This window comes from Anoplolepis gracilipes, chromosome 14 (genome assembly GCF_047496725.1).
Source record: "Anoplolepis gracilipes chromosome 14, ASM4749672v1, whole genome shotgun sequence".
In the NCBI taxonomy this organism is placed as follows: domain Eukaryota; kingdom Metazoa; phylum Arthropoda; class Insecta; order Hymenoptera; family Formicidae; genus Anoplolepis; species Anoplolepis gracilipes.
The window spans coordinates 9,221,205-9,242,929 of record NC_132983.1 but is presented as its reverse complement, the minus strand read 5'-3'; the positions used below and the strand labels follow the sequence as shown (position 1 = coordinate 9,242,929).

Genomic DNA, 21,725 nt, shown 5'->3' with positions numbered 1-21,725 from the left:
TAACAAAATCTACATTAATGGATAATTTTGATTTTAGAGCCATTTGAACTTGTTTTTTCCTTTTTTCTTTTAATATTTTACATTCTCCTGAAGCATGATCCTTTTTAAATTCTATATTATAAGAAATATGCAGGAGGCACTTCATGAATCTAATCCAACAATGTAATGTTGATAACCCAAATTTATAATTTTCTTTATTTATCGGTAATGCCATTATTCGATCTAATTGATTCATTTCGCTCGGTTTTGCTCTGCAAATATTACAAGAAGCATTTGACTTTTGGCTGGTTAAGACATTACACACCTTCTCATCAATCATGGTGCATTGCAAGTTATAAATAATAGTAAAACTAATTTGATTTACTTTCACTACTGTCGGAATTAAATTATTAATTTCTTTCTTATAATAATTATATTCTGTCAATGTAGTGGAAGGTGTTTCCTTCCTATAGGTAAATTTTATCGGTCGGCAGTATCTGACTGACGAAGGCCGATCGTTTATTCATATTATCTATTATTATTATTCTTTGATGTTATTTGTAATGGGACAAATGAAATCATGAATATAGATTTGTTGGACATTTCTTCGAAAGAATATTCCTGGAATTCTGTTACGGAATCATTTGACGCCCATCTTTGCTTGAAAGTTTGCTGCTCCGAAGCACCATCCATTCTCCATTTGCCGTCTAACACAAATTCTTCACCATTCTTAATACCACCATACTAAATTCTGATGTTCGCGATGATTCTATTATTCTATGGACAGTATGGTCAAGTAATGATTGTAGTTTCACGCTTGCTCCATATTCCGATACTTCTATATTTTTAGGATAGCAATTTTCTTTTGTAGATCTTATTTTATTATAAGGTGGATAATTTTTACTGTCAAACATAAGTAAGTTGTATTCTCGGAGTGTCTCATACGTTGCTTTTGATAATCGCATATCCATGTACATCGCGAGAGTTATATTTAACAAATTATTATTTGCAACTTTTTTAATAGGAAGGGATTCGATGTTTTTATTACGTGAATTAGCTATGGCTATTTGTTCTGTGTTATAAGAACTTCGAAATTCTTAAATTCTCCTTTTTTTTGTTCGGTCAGAACTATTTTCATAAACAGATTTCGGTCGACCTATACATTTTTTATTTTGGTTAGCATTCGAGGTATTTAAATTTGGATTACTTCTTTTACGCATATGAGTTGATGTAAATAAAACTTTGAACGTATTTTGGAAGAAATAGTCATATTTCTGTTTAAACACACGCTGATTTCGCGTTGTATTATTCCAGTTACTTATATAAACCGGCAGAAAATCTGTTTTCAATTTTATTTTTATTTGCGACATTTGTTCTTCATTAAAGTTATATTCATTTTTTACGTTTTGCATTAAAATGTCTATTTTAATTTTTTGTTTTGTTTGATTGCTCCACAGCCACGTACACAACGTATTTTGTTCTATTTCAAATAAATTCATTTTGAATTTTATTATTAATTAAAATAGAAAAGAAAAGAAAACGAAACTGTATTGAGGATTAAACTGGAGTAAAAATAGTGAAAATATTAAGGTAAGAAGACTAATACAATAAACACAAGAAAAATAATATATTTATAATATAGAAAATATATATATATATATATTTATAATATAGAAAAAACAAACTATTAGTAAAAATACTGAAACACGTCACATTACTATTAAAACAATAAACTATATGGAAATGCCAAAATTAGCAAAGAAATTTTAATAAGTAACGCGAAACTAAATCAAATCAGATATAACCATATAAGATGATTATAGTTCGCGTCACACGGTTATTTATCCTGCGCGTGCTAGATTTTGTTTATGGAAGAATCGTGGTTTCACGAGCCACGTAGCGGTAGTATCCAGTATTACTTCATTTCTACACATCAACTCTATATATGTTAGCTAAGATAGTGAACTTTCAGTTTTTGTGTCAATATATATAATATTTTTACAAATAGGTATATTATAATTTTATATGCGGTCGACCGTTCGTCATTTAATTTTAGAAATCTTCTTAATAAGCAAATATAAGCAAATAAATTTTAAATTATCTTTTAGAGAACATTTTGAAAATGAGTTTCATCTAAATTCCAAACTGTCTACGACTGTCTACGTTAATGAAATATGAATTGCAAAATTAACAAATATTTATTTTTATATTTTAAATTATTTGCATAGAGTTTAAAAAGTAAATAAATAATAAATGTTTCATTTTTTTATGTATATTCTACATAGTAATACATATAGGAAGGATTAATTGAAAAATAAATTTCGATGAATACTTTTTTTTATTAATATTTGAAATTTACTAAAAATAGATAGATAGATAAGTAGTTTATTGAATCCCCTTGGGGTTATTAACTCTTACAACTGATACTTAAAACTAACTTAGCCTAACTTATCCTAACTTAACCTATCTCTTGAGGGGCCTGCGACCATGGGAAACCCTTCTGGCTCCCCTACGTTCGCACCCCCCCTTACACACACACACACGCACGCACGCACGCACGCACGCACGCACGCACGCACGCACGCACGCACGCACGCACGCACGCACGCATGCACATCTCCCCCCCGTCGGACTTCCGCATCCTCTTGCTCATTTCTTTCATCTTTCTTTCTTAACTATTCCCATCCCCTCGATCTCTCCTTTCCTCTACCATTCACTCTCATTCTCTCCCCCTCTTTCATTCCTTCTCATTCCACCATCCTCCCCTATCCCCCTCTCCCTTTCTATTTCCCTCATCCACCCCTCTCCCTCTCCTTCCTCTCCTAAAACCAACCTCACATTATCCTGCCAACTTCCCTCTCTCACCTTCCACTCTCTGCATCCCTCCCATACGTGTTCTCATGTCTCCGTCTCACCTCCGCATATTCTGCACCGTCTTTTCTCCTTCTCCTCCCAGTATTTACTCTCCTTCATCTCGCTCTCCAATCTAAACCTCACCCTTCTCCATCTGCTCTCTCCCATCCCTTTTTCAGATACCCCGGTTTTCCTTCCCCCTTCACTTCCTTATACCATCTGTTAAATTTCGCCTCCTCCCTCTTTCCCCTTCTTTCTTTCCTCTGTTCTTCTCTATCCCTGTCCTCTATTCTCTTATACCAATCCTCCCTCATCTCCTCTTTCTCCTCCATCTCCTCCACTCTTATCCCTCTATCTTTGAAAAAAACTTTCCTCCTCCCACTTCGAACCACCTCCTCTGTCTTGCTCCTATCCCTCATCTCCTTCATGCATCTCCTCGCCAGCTCCCCTCCCTTTCCTTCCCTCATTATATTCCTCTTTCTTTTCTATCTCTCCTTCATCTCCATCTTTCTTTCCATCTCCTTCATCCTTCTCTCTATATCCCCTCCCTTCTCTCTTCCCTTTCTTCTGTCCCCTCTTTCCCCTTTCTTTCAGTCTTTTTCCAGCTCCATCACTCTCCTCTCTAAACCCTTAATACAGCTTTTCAACTCTTCCCTTTCCTCCTTCCATCTCTCTTCCATCCCTTTAAACTCTTTTCTCATCTCCTCAATCCTACTCAATCACTACTCAACCTAACCCCTTCATTCCCTCCTTCATCACCCCCTCCATCTCAACCCTCCATTTCTTCATCATCTCCTCCCATCCTCTCTCCTCTTTTCTATCCGGCGATCTAACCGTCTTCTTTTTTAAAAATACCCCCTCTTCGTTTCCCTCCCAATCTTTTCTCTTCCTCTTTATCCACTCTTCCATATTCCCTTCACTTCCTCTTCTCTCCTTCCCAAACTTCGCGCTTTTCCCTAATCTCTCTGCTATTCTAAATTTTTTTCTATCCACTTACGCCCTCTACGTCTATGCCCTATTCGCTCCCTATCCACTTGCCTTTCTCTATAGCTTTCTCCTCTATGCCTAATTCTCTGTCTACTTGCCCTTCTCAATATATTTACTCTCTATGCCCCAACTGTCACTTTTCATTGCAACCTCTCTGTCCCTCTTTTCTCCCTATACCTTCCTCTCTCTACTCTCTCCACACACACTCGTCACTCTCACTCTCCCTCTATCACCCTCACACACTGTCAAACCTCCTCTCTCACTTTATCCACCCGTTCACTTCACTTTTCACAGCCTCTTTCTCTCCACGTGTCACTACTCAATGCACCGGAAGCAGAAGTCCAATTTACTAAAAATATTTACGGTCAAAATTCATCAATTTTACACAAGCAATTTCACATTTAATTTTGTAATTATTTTATTAATGTAAACATTTTCAAATACCTTGACTTATACTGAAAAAGGTTATGTAGCTTATTTTTATTTTAAAAAATATTGCAAAAAATGTATTTTTGGCCGGAATTCTCAGATTTACTCCACTATGGGCCGATAAAAAGTGACGATTTTTTCCCATTAACCGGCGCCTAAAATTCATATAGATTATCGTTAGTAGTGCCCTGCAGAATGTAAAAATATTTTTTTAAAGCCTAAAAACCGATGGGAACTTGGCGAGATTCAAAAACAAAGTACGATGTTATACTGTAACAGATGTTCGAATATCTTATGCGGTATCCTCGGAATAGGTGATTTAATTATCTTTGTGGTGTTATTACTCGACTGGTCATTCCAAGCGTGGTATAAATATCCACAATAAACTATCATTCAAAATGGCTGATCCAATATGGCAACATGTATGTTTGAAAAAGTCATCGCTGTTGCGTGAAAACTGTTACTTGAGGGTTTTCGGAGTGTTTGATAAAATACATTCGGTATCATCACTTCGAAGTTCGAAATGTTAAATTGAATATGGCGGTAAAATTATGTTGAAATAATTATCAATATTATATAGACTTTGTTTGAATTCCGCGCCTCTTCCGGTAAGAGTCAAGCGCTCAGTGGTTCGTGGCGTGAGCGCTTGTCGAAGCGAGGCGCTGTTAGTCGACTTCCTCTTTTCTCGGCCTGTGCTTTTCTCTCCCTCTCTGGACCCTCTTCCTCTCGGATTTTTCTCTAGTGCGGACCTCTCTGTTTGACATCTCAAAAACCTGCGCAGGAAATCTCAGGAATCCTATAGAGGATACTTATTCTTGGCTGGAAAGATCTCGATCGCCTAAAGGACATTTTAGGTGATTTCTACAAAAAGCCTATGGAAAGATTTTCTGTCATTTGGAAAAACTTAGGTATCGTTCGTCCACAGGTTATGTGACATTCTCTCCCAGTTCAGGCTACGCCTGCTGGATTTGATCTGACGGACACTCTCTCATAAGCTTTTTCTCTTATTACGGAATATTCTCTATACCATACGGATATTCTCAAAGATCACTCGGGATTCCTGTAAGACTTCACTTTAAGACAGTCTTTATTCGAGTCTGCAGAAATTCGTATGTATCGTTGAGACGTGATACGCGATTAGTTTGATTATGATTTCTTTCCTTTCTCATGTTTTCCAAGATCATTACGACAATAATTTTGTTTTTTTTGTTTTGAAGTAAATTACATTAGTTTATTAATATAATTTTTATTTTCCAATAATTTAGTTAATTTATATTCTTTAGATTAAAAAAGTTTGTAAATCTTTTATTATACGTTATGTGTTCATTAAAAGGTTGTTAATTATTTTATCTTACGTTACTTATTCATTAATTAATTAAGTTAGATTAATATATTCGAATAGAGGTAATATCGTTTAAATTGTATTAATGTTCATTGCTTTGATCACTTTTGGTTTTGTATTTGATTATTAAAATATATTCTTTTAACCGTTCGTTTATCGTTAATAATTCTACATTAAATTTGGTCCTTTGAGCCGGATAACAGGCGGTAGAAAAAAAAATGAGAGTCAGCCACGTTGAAAACCGACTCGAGCAACAGCTCACGTTGCAAGACTTTATCGTCAACTCAGTTGATAGTCTAACGAAAGTCGAGTCCTTAAACGTCACGTCTCAACGCGTACGTGCTCGATTATTAGCCTTCAAGGAGAATTGGGAAAAATTCTCACTAGTACATGATGCGATTAACCTCTTAATCACGAAATTCACTCCTAATGACAGAGATCAAATAAAAACTCATGTTTATTTCTCAGACAATCTATTTTCAACTACATACGATTTTTACCTCGAGGCAGTCGACAGAATGAATTCCTTTCTCGATCATGACTCTGAAAGTAACAATGACATTCCGTCTACGTCTCATACTTCCAGTATGCTTGTATATTTTCATTATGTGTGACTGCCTCGAATCGATATACCAAAGTTTAACGTCACTCCCTCAGATTGGTTATCGTTTAAGGATTTGTTTAGTTCTCTAATTCTCGCTAACCCAACTTTATCAGCCGTAGAGAAGTTGCAATATCTTAAAACGAGTCTCGTTGTGTCCGCTGCACATCTTTTAAAAAACACGACTCTCACTGCGGAAAATTTCCAAAAGGCCTGGGAAGTACTGATTGCTTTTTATGAAAATAAACGTCTCCTAGTGAATTCCGCATTACACTCTCTTTTAACATTAAAACGCATGACAAAGGAGTCCGCCAGTGAGATGGAGCAACTCTACACGAACATCATGCAAATCCATCACACTCTGGAAACACTAAAACGCCCGATACAACACTGGAACGATTTTTTTGTGTTTATTGCGGTACAGCGTTTAGATGCGGAATCCGTAAAAGCATGGGAGCATCACTTAGGCTCGTCAAAGAAGCCCCCCACTTGGATACAGTTCAGCGATTTCCTAATTACGAGATTATTATCGCTTCAAGCCTTTGAAAAGCCTCGAACGGGTAAGGCAAGCACATCATCTGGCCAACAATCATTTAAATTTGATTTTCAGGGAAAATAAAAAGATACACATTCGAAAAAACCTAGCTTGTGTACGTTGTGCTCCTCCAATCACTACATAGCAAGTTGTCCGCAATACAATGCGAAATCCATTTCGCAAAGAAAGGAAATCCTTAAAAAATATAATCTTTGCTTTAACTGCCTCGGATCTCATCGAGTAGTAGCCTGCGGCATAACAAAGCGATGCCTGAAATGTGGTCAAAAACACCATACCACAATCCATCAAAAGGAAGCCGCTAAATAAACTCCCTCTAACTCAACCTCGAAAACACCCTCAGCATCTGCTGACACTTACGTCCTTCAAATTGATACTTGAATGTCAAACTCAATCAACCAACTCAGGTGTTCTCCTTGCAACCGCTCAGGTTTTGGTAGTATCATCGAGTGGAGAATTCATCAAGGCTCGTGCCCTTATCGACCAAGGGTCAGAAATATCTCTTGTTACGGAACGGCTGGTTCAAATGCTTCATCTTCCAAGAACAACCTTCACTATCCCTCTAGTAGATATAATAAGAGAGTTCTAATACAGGGATCTGAGGGGGGTGAGGTAAGCGGGGGGGGGGACCGCCGGTACTGATATGTTCGTGGGGGGGGGGTACCAAATGTCCTCCCAGATTGAGGGGGAAGGGAGTACCAAATGTCCCCCCAGATTGAGGGGGAAGGGGGGTACATATGGTTCTGCAGGTGGAGGGAGTGTCCTCTCCGACTGATTGCAGAGGTCTGATGGTGAGAGAGAGGAATGTCAACTGTTATAGATAAAATATTCACCCCACTCTGTTTATCCGTAATGTATATTTGCAATAAATAACTAGTTTAATATTAATAAATTTTTATATCTCCATGGTAACGATGCAATAGGCGTTCGCAACGCGGTAGAGAGAGACGGTGCTATAGGCGTTTGCAGCGCGGTAGAGAGAGACGATGCTATAGAGTTTGCAACGCGGTAGAGAGAGACAGTGCGATAGGCGTTCGCAACGTGGTAGAGAGAGACGGTGCTATAGGCGTTCTATATAGCGTAGGACAAGGAGAGTATGACGTGGTGTAAGAAGGAAGGCGCTGTATGTGTATGACAAGGAGTGCATGATGATAGGAAAAGGAGAGCAAGATGGTAGGAAAAAGGAGATATGGGTGCGAGAAAAGAATAGAGAGGAAGGAGGATAGCGGGAAGGAGAGCGCGTATAGTGAGAAAAGGATAACGCTATAGGCGTAGGACAAGGAGAGCACAATACGGCATGGCAGTAGGAAGATAGTGTGAGAGAGAAAGAAGGAGGGTGTGGGGAAATGATAGCGGAAGCGCGATAAGACGGAGGCTAAGGCGTACGCGAGAAAAAGATAATTTTTGTATGTTAAGTTTTTTTATAATATTAAATATTATCTTATTATATATCTATTATATATCTTATTATCTAATTATATCTAATACAGAAGAAGAAGGATGGGATAGATGAAGAAGACGCGAATAAGTAATATACATATATATGAGTTTAACATAAATTTTTATTTAAAAAGTGTGTACACATATAAAGAATGTGTGTGTGTGTGTTTTAAAATTAAAAATATAAAAAGATATAAATTTAAAAATATAAAAGATATAAAAATATGAAAATTGTTATATGACCTATAATTTTTATTATCTAACGAGATATAAAAAATATAAAATTTAGAAACTAAAAATCCGTTGGAGCGAGGCGGTGGGGAAACTCGTGATAGCTGCGTCTGTAACAGAAAAGAAAATGAACATTCTTATTAGTACTTTAAAAAAAAAATATTAAAAATTTGCGCATACTTACAATACGAGGGGCTCCTCTCCGAATACCCTGCGGAGGTCGAATATATCCGCGTGTATAATGTGGAAACTCCGCGTCGAGATCTCGGACTCCGGAACGATCGCAACACAAATCCTCCCACTCGGCGCTTTCTCTCTCTCTCTCTTGCCCGCACCCAGCGCATCCCGTTCCTGTGCGCAATGTTAATGTACCCAGGGATCGGATACGTATATATTCGGAAAATCTATGAAAAATTAATAAATATAAATATATTAATTATTAAATAAGTTAAAAACGGCAATAGAGAGCAAAAATTAAGTCGTGTTAAACGAGTTAGGTCTTAATTAAACAATCATATAATAATTAAAACACAATAATAAGGTATATTATAGATAATATCAAAAATGACAATAATTATTACATATGTCGCATAATCTTCAATAATAAAATTACCATTAGCGGTGTTCTATATCGCATTATCATAACGCAAATCAATCGTCATATCAAAAATTACAAGAGAATCTTTATATCGCATTTACGTAACTTTACTCATACGAAGATATTAAACCGACAAATGTTAACGAGAAATTACAATTCAATAATATAATTATTTGGATGCGTACGTTTCGAGCTCAATCTTTGAGTCTTCATCAGCGCAAAAATTAAATCACAAATATAAAAATTTATAAATTAAAACGAGAATATTTACTAATGTGTTATGAGTATAAATGTAAAACGCTATTGTCTTAGTTATGTGAACCAACTCCGATAGATGTTTATTACAGACGAACATAGTCAATAATAAAAGAAAACACTGACCTGATAATATTGTGTGTGAATATCAATGTTCGTTGATATCTGTAAGAATGGGTGATGTTTTTAATATAATTAATTAAATTATGTATTGATGATCACTGTTCAAAAACTGTTATGAAGTTCACTCACTCTTTAACAATATTAGTGACGGTTGGTAACCAAATTGTTGACTCGTGTACTGTGGAGTTCGATCGTAAATGTCAAGGTACTACAAGTTATATGTTTATATGTAATGTTTTACCACCACTAAATTTTAGGAAGAGCGCCAACAATATCGTGATAGACAGCTGGTAAATTATCCGTATCAATTTGTAAATTTAGACCTTTCTTTTGTCTTTTGATAAATAGCATCTCAGAGATTAGCCTTTTAGTATAATATGGAGCCTCATCAAGTATTTTGACGTTATCCCAGTCAAAATCATGGTTAAGCTCCCTTCTATGATTAGTAATTACAGAGTTTGTGTTAGTATTGTAATGTATATGTCTTTTATGCTCTGTGATTCTAGTTTTTAACTTTCGGGATGTTTGACCAACATATGAGGCCTCACATTGGTTGCAATTAATTTTGTATACGACGTTCGTTTTTAATTCAGATGGAATGGTGTCTTTGTGAGTTCTAATTATTTTATTTAATTTGTTTATGCTATAATACGCGAGTTTCACTCTCGAATTTTTAGTTATACCCCTGAATTTATCTGTTATTCCCTGTATATATGGAATCGTGAAATAAACCGGTTTCACAGCATTTGGTGTGTCACTAATAAGAATCTTATTGTTATTAATAGAATTTAAACGTGACTGGATGACATTAAAAATTAGTTTTAATGGATAATTGTTGTTTAACAGGATTCTGATGATTAAATCGAAATTTTTGCTGTGATATTTGGGATTTGAGAGAAAGACTGTTCTGTTCACTAAACCAATAATTGTACCCTTTTTTTGTTGGAGTGGGTGGTGTGAGAAATAGTTTAGATATCTTCCTGAATATGTTGGTTTGTGATACCAGTCCAATATTAAAATATTGTTTTCAGTCATGAATGTTAAGTCAAGGAAATTAATTATATTATCCTTCTCTATTTCTATAGTGAATTGTAATCTGTCATGTTGAGAATTAAAACTATTAAGTGTGTAATGTATAGAGTCAGAGGGTACAGCCATGATTATGTCATCCACAAATCTAAAATAAAACTGGGGATTGAAATATAACGTGTTCAAAGCTTTCGTCTCTAAGTCTTGCATAACTATGTCAGCTATAATGGATGATAATGGCTGTTTTATTTAATTTATACAGGCTGAAATATGCGTGGTAATAATTTCTCGTTTTTTACCTATATTAATCATAGATTTAACTTTAACATTGTAAAATTACTTAAGGCATGGATTAGACTTCGAAGACTCATTATATTACACAAAATCAAGGTAAAATTCCTTAAGAATTGTATATCTCACAATGTGTTCCCACCACATATCGAACAGTTATTATCGAAATTCAAATTGAATTCTAATAATAACAGATCATTACACAATTTCAATCGGGCGAGAAACTTATTTTTTAAAAGGTTATTAAGCATAGAACTCAGAGATTCATATTCATTCCTAAGAAGATCTTTTGATAATATCTTCCATATATCAGTGAAAATATATGAGACCTTACCACTACATATTTGTAATAATTTTTTCAATAAACAGAGTCGACCGTTATTTTCATATTTTAAAAAAGAAACAAAAAGATTTGATAATAAGTTTAAGTTTATGTTGACAAAACAGAAGACTAATGACATTATTAAACCCATACGTTATTTTTGTTATTATAACCACAAAGTCACCAATGTTTGTCAAAAAACTCGAACCGGTATATCCTTTCTTCGCATGATAAGACTCAAAACAATACTCTAATAAATAATACCACGAAAGTGATATTATGTCCACATTGAATCCGCAATTTATGAAAATATACACCCTGATTTAAATAAGATTAGAGATAAGTGGTTTATCAATCTTTCAGGAGCACCTATACCTCACGATATCCAATGTTTTCTACAGCTAGGAGGTATTTTTAGTCTTCCTTCTTACAATAAAACGTCATTAACGGTTGAGCTTATAAAAAATGTAGAGAATAGTATTAACAAACTTCCTACAGATGAGAGATTACACATGAGGGGTTCTTCTAGAGACATCATAAAAACTATTCCTTCTCACACATACCCAAAAAATGAAGCAGATGATTAGTTAATTAATACACATTCTGCTACAATACAATTTCTGAAAAACAATAACAATGTAATTCTTACTAGAGCTGATAAAGGAAACGTGACAATAGCTCTCGACAAAAATGATTATATCAACAAAGTAGAAACTTTACTTACAGACGAAACGACATACACAACAGTGAAGAAAGATCCGACAAATAAATTAATCTCTAATCTTAAGGAACTATTAGTTAGATGGAAGAACTGCCGATACATCTCCAATGCCACATATAAATCCCTATTATTCACAGATGGCACATTATCACGGGCTTATGGGTTGCCAAAAATCCATAAATCAAACACACCATATAGACTAATAGTATCTTTCATAAACAGCTCACTACACTCGTTAGCCGTTTTTTTACATAGGCTCATGGTTAATAATTTTCCGAAGCCTCCTAGTTTTGTGAAAAATAGCTATGACATTGTTAATAGGTTGAATAACACCCACATAGATGAAAATATGAAATTTATTTCGTTAGATGTGGTTTCACTTTTCACTAACATTCTTTTAAATCTGGCGCTTGACAGCATTTCAAATAGATGGCAATTTTTAAGCAATAACTGTGACTTTACCGAAGCAGAGTTTTTAAATGGGATCAGGATGATCTTAAACTGTACGTATTTTACATTTAATAAAGTCACATATAGACAAACATTCAGAACTCCCATGGGCTCACCATTATCACCCATTATAGCTGACATAGTTATGCAAGACTTAGAGACGAAAGCTTTGAACACGTTATATTTCAATCCCCAGTTTTATTTTAGATTTGTGGATGACATAATCATGGCTGTACCCTCTGACTCTATACATTACACACTTAATAGTTTTAATTCTCAACATGACAGATTACAATTCACTATAGAAATAGAGAAGGATAATATAATTAATTTCCTTGACTTAACAATCATGACTGAAAACAATATTTTAATATTGGACTGGTATCACAAACCAACATATTCAGGAAGATATCTAAACTATTTCTCAAACCACCCACTCCAACAAAAAAAGGGTACAATTATTGGTTTAGTGAACAGAACAGTCTTTCTCTCAAATCCCAAATATCACAGCAAAAATTTCGATTTAATCATCAGAATCCTGTTAAACAACAATTATCCATTAAAACTAATTTTTAATGTCATCCAGTCACGTTTAAATTCTATTAATAACAATAAGATTCTTATTAGTGACACACCAAATGCTGTGAAACCGGTTTATTTCACGATTCCATATATACAGGGAATAACAGATAAATTCAGGGGTATAACTAAAAATTCGAGAGTGAAACTCGCGTATTATAGCATAAACAAATTAAATAAAATAATTAGAACTCACAAAGACACCATTCCATCTGAATTAAAAACGAACGTCGTATACAAAATTAATTGCAACCAATGTGAGGCCTCATATGTTGGTCAAACATCCCGAAAGTTAAAAACTAGAATCACAGAGCATAAAAGACATATACATTACAATACTAACACAAACTCTGTAATTACTAATCATAGAAGGGAGCTTAACCATGATTTTGACTGGGATAACGTCAAAATACTTGATGAGGCTCCATATTATACTAAAAGGCTAATCTCTGAGATGCTATTTATCAAAAGACAAAAGAAAGGTCTAAATTTACAAATTGATACGGATAATTTACCAGCTGTCTATCACGATATTGTTGGCGCTCTTCCTAAAATTTAGTGGTGGTAAAACATTACATATAAACATATAACTTGTAGTACCTTGACATTTACGATCGAACTCCACAGTATACGAGTCAACAATTTGGTTACCAACCGTCACTAATATTGTTAAAGAGTGAGTGAACTTCATAACAGTTTTTGAACAGTAATCATCAATACATAATTTAATTAATTATATTAAAAACATCACCCATTCTTACAGATATCAACGAACATTGATATTCACACACAATATTATCAGGTCAGTGTTTTCTTTTATTATTGACTATGTTCGTCTGTAATAAACATCTATCGGAGTTGGTTCACATAACTAAGACAATAGCGTTTTACATTTATACTCATAACACATTAGTAAATATTCTCGTTTTAATTTATAAATTTTTATATTTGTGATTTAATTTTTGCGCTGATGAAGACTCAAAGATTGAGCTCGAAACGTACGCATCCAAATAATTATATTATTGAATTGTAATTTCTCGTTAACATTTGTCGGTTTAATATCTTCGTATGAGTAAAGTTACGTAAATGCGATATAAAGATTCTCTTGTAATTTTTGATATGACGATTGATTTGCGTTATGATAATGCGATATAGAACACCGCTAATGGTAATTTTATTATTGAAGATTATGCGACATATGTAATAATTATTGTCATTTTTGATATTATCTATAATATACCTTATTATTGTGTTTTAATTATTATATGATTGTTTAATTAAGACCTAACTCGTTTAACACGACTTAATTTTTGCTCTCTATTGCCGTTTTTAATTTATTTAATAATTTATATTTAAGAGAGCACTGACTTTATTATTTATAAATATATTATAAATAAAAAAGCGTATAAAATAATAATAGAAACTACTTATATCTTCGAATAAAACGTCCAACAGCGCCTGGAACAGGGCGCGAGCCAAATCTCGCGCTCGCCGAAGTGACCGGCGGCGATGGTACCGGCGATGGGTAATCCACTTCGGAAGACGAAGGCGGCGAAAGCCCGTCTCAAAAAGCGCATCCATAAACGCCACAATTTGCGACATTTTTTTAACTTTAGAAAAATGCACTTAGTGCACCACAGTCAGACACTTTATGCCAGCTCCAACGGAGTTAGACAACGTCTCGGGAAAGAAGAGTAGGGGATGTATAGCAGCATCTAGGCTTAAATTACGCAGCGAGGTCGATAGACAAAAGATCCTTTAATCCTTTTTCAGTTTTTTTCAACACATGTGTGTGTATTAAATGAGTTATGTACAAGTCGCTTTCTTCTTTCTTCTAAAAAGTCTATCTTTCTTTCTCTTTTTATCTGTAGCAGTCTTTCTTTTCGAAGATGCTTCATTTCCGCAACAATAGGATATTCAAATTGCAAAAATTCTATTTCGGTATCTTCATTGATCACATCACATAAAAAATCTATATCGTCACGGATCTCGAAAAACAGTTTTAGCGATCTTGTATAAGTCTTTGGTAAACCAATTTCACGATTTCGTAAAAATTGCACAACAGAAGTCTTGGCACTACCGAAGGCATTGTAGTTTATGCGATACTAAACTATTCAAAAGTTATAGCACTACCGAAGGCGTTGTAGTTTATGTGATACTAAACTATTCAAAGTACTGCGAGCAATTTTTTAATATCGCAAAAACGTAATGAGGAGGGGATCCCCACGTGCTTTCTCGAGCGGCGTGTGTGGCTGCCGTATGATGAAATCGATTCAAATATTCGGTTACAAATGTATACGACAAAGCCTGAGATATAAATCTTTGCTAAATGAAAACATATACAGAACGCCGACAGTACGGATGTTTGCGCTAAAGAATAACGTTTCGCAACGCGAAAAGAATATAACGATGAAATATAAATCAGAACAGAGAGTCACATTTTGCCATTATTGTCGAAGCTTGTGCGAGTGTACCTTATATGTAAAAAATGGAGCAGATTTTAACACATCAATCCACCTTGATAAATTCGGTAGAGAAGTACTTTGCGTGGGAGGTGCGATGCGATGAATATGTCAAGTCGTTGGAAGAGCAGAGTCGAATTAAACGACCGCGAATATCAATCGGATATCAACAATTGTTGATCGCAAAGATCGCGCGACTCGAAGGACTGAAAAATGTGTTGCGCAAACGTTTCGTACATGCGGGTGCCAGACACAGCGCGCATTAAGCTGCGCTATTTTGGCGAAAAATTGATACAGCGTTCGAGAACCGTATATCGACTGGTGCGATAATCAATATCAATTATATCGAACCTCGCCAGTTTCTCGAAGACGCGAGTGATATCGTGCTCGAACATGTGCGAGACGCTATCAAAACACATTGCAGTGTGAAAGTGAATACCGTGTTTAACGGTGAGTTTGTGGCGGGTGAAAAGCACGACAATAAAAGTGTAAGTACAAAAAACTGTGAACTCTTTCGTACATCTGATTTACGCGAATGGTACGAGCAACGTGTTATCGAGCCCACTTTAGCATCTATCGAAGAATTTCAAGAACGTGGGTGGGCATTATCGCGTATACTTAATTTGACTGTTATAAATAAATATAATCCTATGTGTGCGGGATGTCATATTATATTACCGCGAAAGATAATGATGAAGCGAGCGGTAGTGCGATCCAAAGACAACGCATGTTTTGCATGGGCAGGGACTGCTGTTATGTATTCCGTTGAAAGAAGGGTTGAACGAGAATTATCGTACCCGTATTATACGGATGTGCTAAATCTTCGAGACATTGAGTTTTCAGTGACTCTTAAGCAAATTAAAAAGTTTGAAATTAACAACAATATTTCAATCAATGTGTATACTATCGAAAACGAAAATATTGTTCCTATTCATCTTTCGGAGCAAAAGAGGGACAAGCACGCCAATTTGCTCTACATCCAAGATGCGCAAGATATCGGACATTTCACGTGGATCAAGAATTTACCCGGCTCGTGAGTTTGCAACTCAATAAACACAATGGACAAAAATATATCTGCGATCGGTATGTATATTTAATATTATTGATTTTTCTTCAAAATAAATATATAATTATTATTTCTATTTTATAGATGTTAAAATATATATAATTATTATTTCTATTTTTATAGATGTCCACATTATTTTTATTCGAATGAGAAACTACAGTCACATACTGTAGACTGCGGGAAGATGAATGACTATCCGATTACCGAGCGATAAAGATAAGTGGCTCGCTTTTAACAACTATAACAGGAAGGAGCAGGTTCCTTTCGTCGTGTATGCCGACCTGGAATGTGTTTTGAGAAAGACGGACAAAGAAGAAGCAGAAAAAAATTTATACCAGCATCATCAAGTATTTAGTATCGCTTATTATGTACATTGCTCGTACGACAAATCGTTATCCGCGTATCATTCATGTCGGGATAATAATTGTGTTGCATGGTTTGCTGAAGAATTAAAAAATTTAGTAACGCGCGTGAAAACAATTTTATCTACAAATCTTCCCATGATAAATTTGACGCGTGAAAAATTGGAAAGGTTTAATAGCGCTACTCAATGTCATATATGTGAGAAACCATTCGTAGAAGACAATACGCGCGTACACGATCATTGCCACCTCACTGGGCGGTACAGAGGTCCCGCGCATTCAAATTGCAATCTAAATTATAAGAAATCCTTTTATATTCCAATTATTTTCCACAATTTATCTGGTTACGATTCACATTTTATAATCGAGGAAATAGCATTCGAAGGAAGAATCGATCTTATAACTTCTGTTAACTAAAGAAAAATACGTTTCATTTACGAAAGATGTTAAACTTACGGAAGACAAATCACGAAATCACATTAAATTACGTTTCATCGATTCTTTTAAATTTCTCACAAGTCTCAACAAATTAGCATCTTTTCTCAGTAAAGATAAATTAAAAATTTTACAATCTGAATATCAAAATTTACGTGTAGAAGACTTTGATTTGTTAACGCAAAAAGGTGTCTTTCCGTACGAATATATCGATTGTGTAGATAAATTGCACGATACATGTTTACCTCCGCGCGAATTATTTTACAGTTCCTTGACCGATGACACAGTATCCGAGAGCGATTACGCGCACGCCGAGACTGTTTGGAACCGATTCTCCAATAGAACGCTAGGCGAATATAGCGATCTATATTTAAAAATTGATGTCTTGTTATTAGCCGATGTTTTTGAAAATTTTCGTGACAATTGTATCAAGAGTTACGGGCTCGACCCTGCGCATTACTATACTCTTCCCGGATACACGTGGGATGCCATGTTAAAGCATACAAACATACAAGTTTGAATTGCTCACTGACATCAATATGGTAATGTTTATAGAACGAGGTATACGCGGTGGTTTGAGTCAATGTTCCAACAGATACGCGCATGCTAATAATAAGTACATGCAGTCATACGACCCATTGAAACCGTCGTATCTAATGTATTTCAATGTAAATAATTTATACGGATGTGTCAACCTTTGCCTTACGCTAGTTTTCAATGGGTCGACAATATATCCAATTTTAATCTATCATCGATCGCGTCCGATTCGCCTATAGGCTATATCCTCGAAGTCGATCTCGAGTACCCGCAACATCTTCACGACGCACATACTGACTTACCGTTTTATCCGACACGTGACAAGCCCGGCAAGTGAGAGAACAAGTTGCTCGCAACCTTATACGATAAGAAACGATACGTAATACACTACCGCAATCTGCAGCAATGTACGCGACACGGTCTTCGTGTTACAAAATTATCGCATATTACAATTCGCGCAATCTTCATGGTTACGTACATATATTGAACTAAACACACAATTTAGAACAATGGCGAAAAATGATTTTGAAAAGAATTTATACAAATTAATGAATAATGCAATTTTCGGCAAAACGATGGAAAATGTACGCAATCGCGTAGATGTTAAACTTATAACAAAATGGGACGATAGGTACGGCGCAATGATCGCGAAACCAAATTTTAATAGCAGGAGCATTTTTTCGGAAAATTTAATTGCGTTGACTCGAGGTGAAGTTTTACAAACCAATCTATGTAGGTATGTGTATACTTGATGTATCGAAGATGTGTTTGTACGAATTTCATCACGATTACATGATTCCAATGTATAAAGAAAAATGTAAAGTCATGTACACCGACACGGATAGTCTCATATATCACATTGAGTGTGAAGACGTGTATGAGAATATAAAGCGCGATATCGGCAAGTTCGACACGAGCGACTATGCGATAGACAATGCGTATGGTATACCGCTTATGAATAAAAAAGTTCCGAGTTTGATGAAGGATGAAAACAACGGTATGATAATGACAAAATTTGTCGGGCTTAGAGCAAAAATGTATGCGCTAAAAGTAGATGGTAAAAAGAATACGAAAAAGGTAAAAGGTGTCAAAAATAACGTTGTCGCGAAAACGATCACATTTGACGATTATATGCAGTGTTTGAACGAAGGAATTGAAATGACGCGGCAGCAATCGAGTATAAGATCAAAAATACGTAAAGTATATACCATTCGGCAGAAAAAAATTGCTCTAAGTCCGCACGATGATAAACGATATATGATACCTAAAAGTATCGATACGCTACCATGGGGGCATTACAGAATACCGTCATAAAAAAGAAAAAAGTGTATATTTGAATATTATATATATATTTATATATGTAAACTTTATATAATATTTGTTATATTTTTACAATACATTATTTTTATGTATCCAAGAATTCCGTGAACTATCGAATCTTAATCATTTCACAAAAACTTCATCCCCCCTCTTCCTCAATATCTTTTCCACAAGATGTATATCGGGATTAGCAACGCGTTGTAGTTCGTATTCGTAAAATCCACCGGCGACGGGATTTCCGCGCGAATCTTTTAATATATATGTCACGGGATTAGTTTTCTGTATCTTAACAATTTCAAACATTTAGGTGGTCCAATTTGGTGTGTAGCCTTTTTCGAATAAAGTCTTGAATTTACTCACGCGCACCGAATCGCCTATTTTAAATTTCGCCGGCGCCGCAATCTTTACGTTGCTGTACACCGTATTTAAAAGTTTATCTGCGACGGCTGGAGTAACATCGACAGGTCTCATACCGATAGTGCGATGTTTTTGCGTGTTGTACTCTTCAACGAGTCTCGATAGTTCGTCGATCCACTTGTAGTTTTCATTCAGCGTAAACATTTTTCACATTTTATTCTTCAAAGTACGATTGAAGCGTTCCACGATCGAGGCTTTCATGAGGAATATGTCGAATAATGATTAATATTGTGTTTTTTCATGAGGTTTTGTACATTTGCATTGTAAAATTCTTTTCTTTGATCGGTTTGAAAATTTTTCGGGCATCTCGCATCGTCTCGAATTATCTCTGCAATCGCATTGGCCGTCTCGCTTCCACCTTTACTCTTGAGTGGTATGACCCACGCATACTTGCTCAACACATCGATAACAGTGAGTATGTAATTGTATCCCTTGTTGACTCGAGCATACGGACGCATCTCAACGATGTCGGCTTACCACAGATCATCGTATCCCCGCACTATGACGTGTTTTCGGGGAAAATTTTTTCTCGCTGGCGCGTGCAGTTCGTTTACCAACTGCCGTCTGTCCAAACTATGTTGATTCTTTGCTTTGTCAGTTTTTCTCGATGGTCGTTTTGTTGTTCGCTTTTTTATCACTCATTTTCGTTTATCATCCTTTAATAACCGTTCTTTATGTTCCGTTTTTGACGCGTTTTTCTATGTTTTTTTTCGCGTTTTCTGACCCGTTCTTAATCCGTTTGCAGCCGTTCTTGCGTTGTTCACCGCCGTCCTTCGCCCATTCGAAAATCGTTCCTGACCCGTTTGCAGCCTCGTTCACAGACGTCTTTTGACCGATCGTAGCAGTTCTTGAGTTGTTTGTAACCTTGAGTGTAGCCGTTAAGGACGTGTTCGTAGCCTCGTTCGCAGCCCTGCTTGAGATGCTGATAGCCTCGTTCGAAGCTGTTGTTGCTGCTGCTGCTAGGTTGTTCACTGCCACTGCCACTCATTGTAGTTAGATAGCAGTTCGGTAATTCTTCGTAGCTGTTCGATAATTGTTCGCAGCCGTTCGATAATCCTTCGTAGCTGTTCGATAACCGTTTGATAGCCGCTCCTAACCCGTTCACTGATGCTCATTCAGGTTGATAGCTGTTTCTGAGTTAGCGTTAGCCGCGCGTTGAAGTTTGTTTAGCGCATCTGTAATGCTCGCACATCCTTCTCAAGCGAAGTAAGCTTCTCGTCTGATTCTTTCTGTCGATTCATTAATCTTTTAACGCAGGACTGCACGTACAATTTGTTGACGGCATCGGTGTCAGCCTCAGGTTGCGCTACATGGCGAATCTTACGCGACCTTGCATCGAAGTCTGTAACGACGCGACACAGAGCGTTTTCGTGCACATAACTTTTTACCAATTTATCCCAAGAGCCGTTTGTGCCGGTTGCATCATTTCTTGAATCGAATAAGCCAAATTTGTTGATAGGCATTTTTTCCGATGTTTCGTAAAGTGTCATGCGACGCTGATCGACTGAATAGTTTGGCGAGACATCAATTTATAATAAGACTATCTTCGCGAAGTTTTTCGATAATCGACATGATTTCATTGTCGTGAGCATTGTTACCGGCTCGACGCGAAGCATCCAGTAATCGCAGACGATCTACCAACTCGTTTGGATCGTTCCATTTCGTTATCATTTTTGTCTACGTCCATTTCCGTTATCATTTTTGTCTACGTCAAAATGTTTATCACCGAGGATTATTCCATCGTTAGAAAACTTAATGCCATACACATAATCAATAGCTTTATCTCTATCTTGATTCATAAAAGTTAGTATATATTTTTGTCCGAGTGGACCTAAATGCTCTCGAAATATGTTTACACCTTCGGACGTTTGCAATTCACGTTGAACCGTTGTAACCAACGAATCGGGTGTAGTTTCAAAAATTTCTTCGGCGGGTGGTTGCTCGTACGATACTTGACGCGGTTGCGCAATTTCTATCTGAGTAGATGTGTTCGGTATCGTTCGTCTTTGATTCGGTGTAGAAGTTATCGGCAAATCATTTAATGAGACATTTAATCGTTTTTACTTTGAGCTCAAATCATTCAATGAGATTCTTGATCGTTTTTTAACTTTAATAATTTTCTTTTCCACATGATCTTGTCCGAGTATATCAAACGGCTCGATTTTCGATACGTCGGATTCTACATCGACGGTATTTTGAACAAGCTGTTTTAGAGGCTCACTAATCGGCTTAAATTGTTTCTCCAACGCTACATCTTCCTCAATTTTGCCAGTTTTTAACGCGCGATATTTTTTGCGAATTGACTCGCTCATCTGTACAATTTTTCACGCTCTTTTCACGATC

The 21,725-nt window shown here is 36.0% G+C and overlaps 1 protein-coding gene across 1 annotated transcript; it reads left to right on the top strand.

Annotated features, from left to right (window-relative positions):
- Window positions 1-18,381: 18,381 nt before the first annotated feature.
- LOC140672918 (uncharacterized) lies at window positions 18,382-18,959 on the top strand. The gene has a single exon (XM_072905404.1). The coding sequence runs from the start codon at window positions 18,384-18,386 to the stop codon at window positions 18,957-18,959; it is 576 nt and encodes a 191-aa protein (XP_072761505.1). The 5' UTR covers window positions 18,382-18,383.
- Window positions 18,960-21,725: the final 2,766 nt, after the last annotated feature.

Coding starts and splice junctions, on each gene's coding strand:
- LOC140672918 (XM_072905404.1), top strand. CDS start 18,384: ATGTGTATACTTGATGTATCGAAGATGTGTTTGTACGAATTTCATCAC.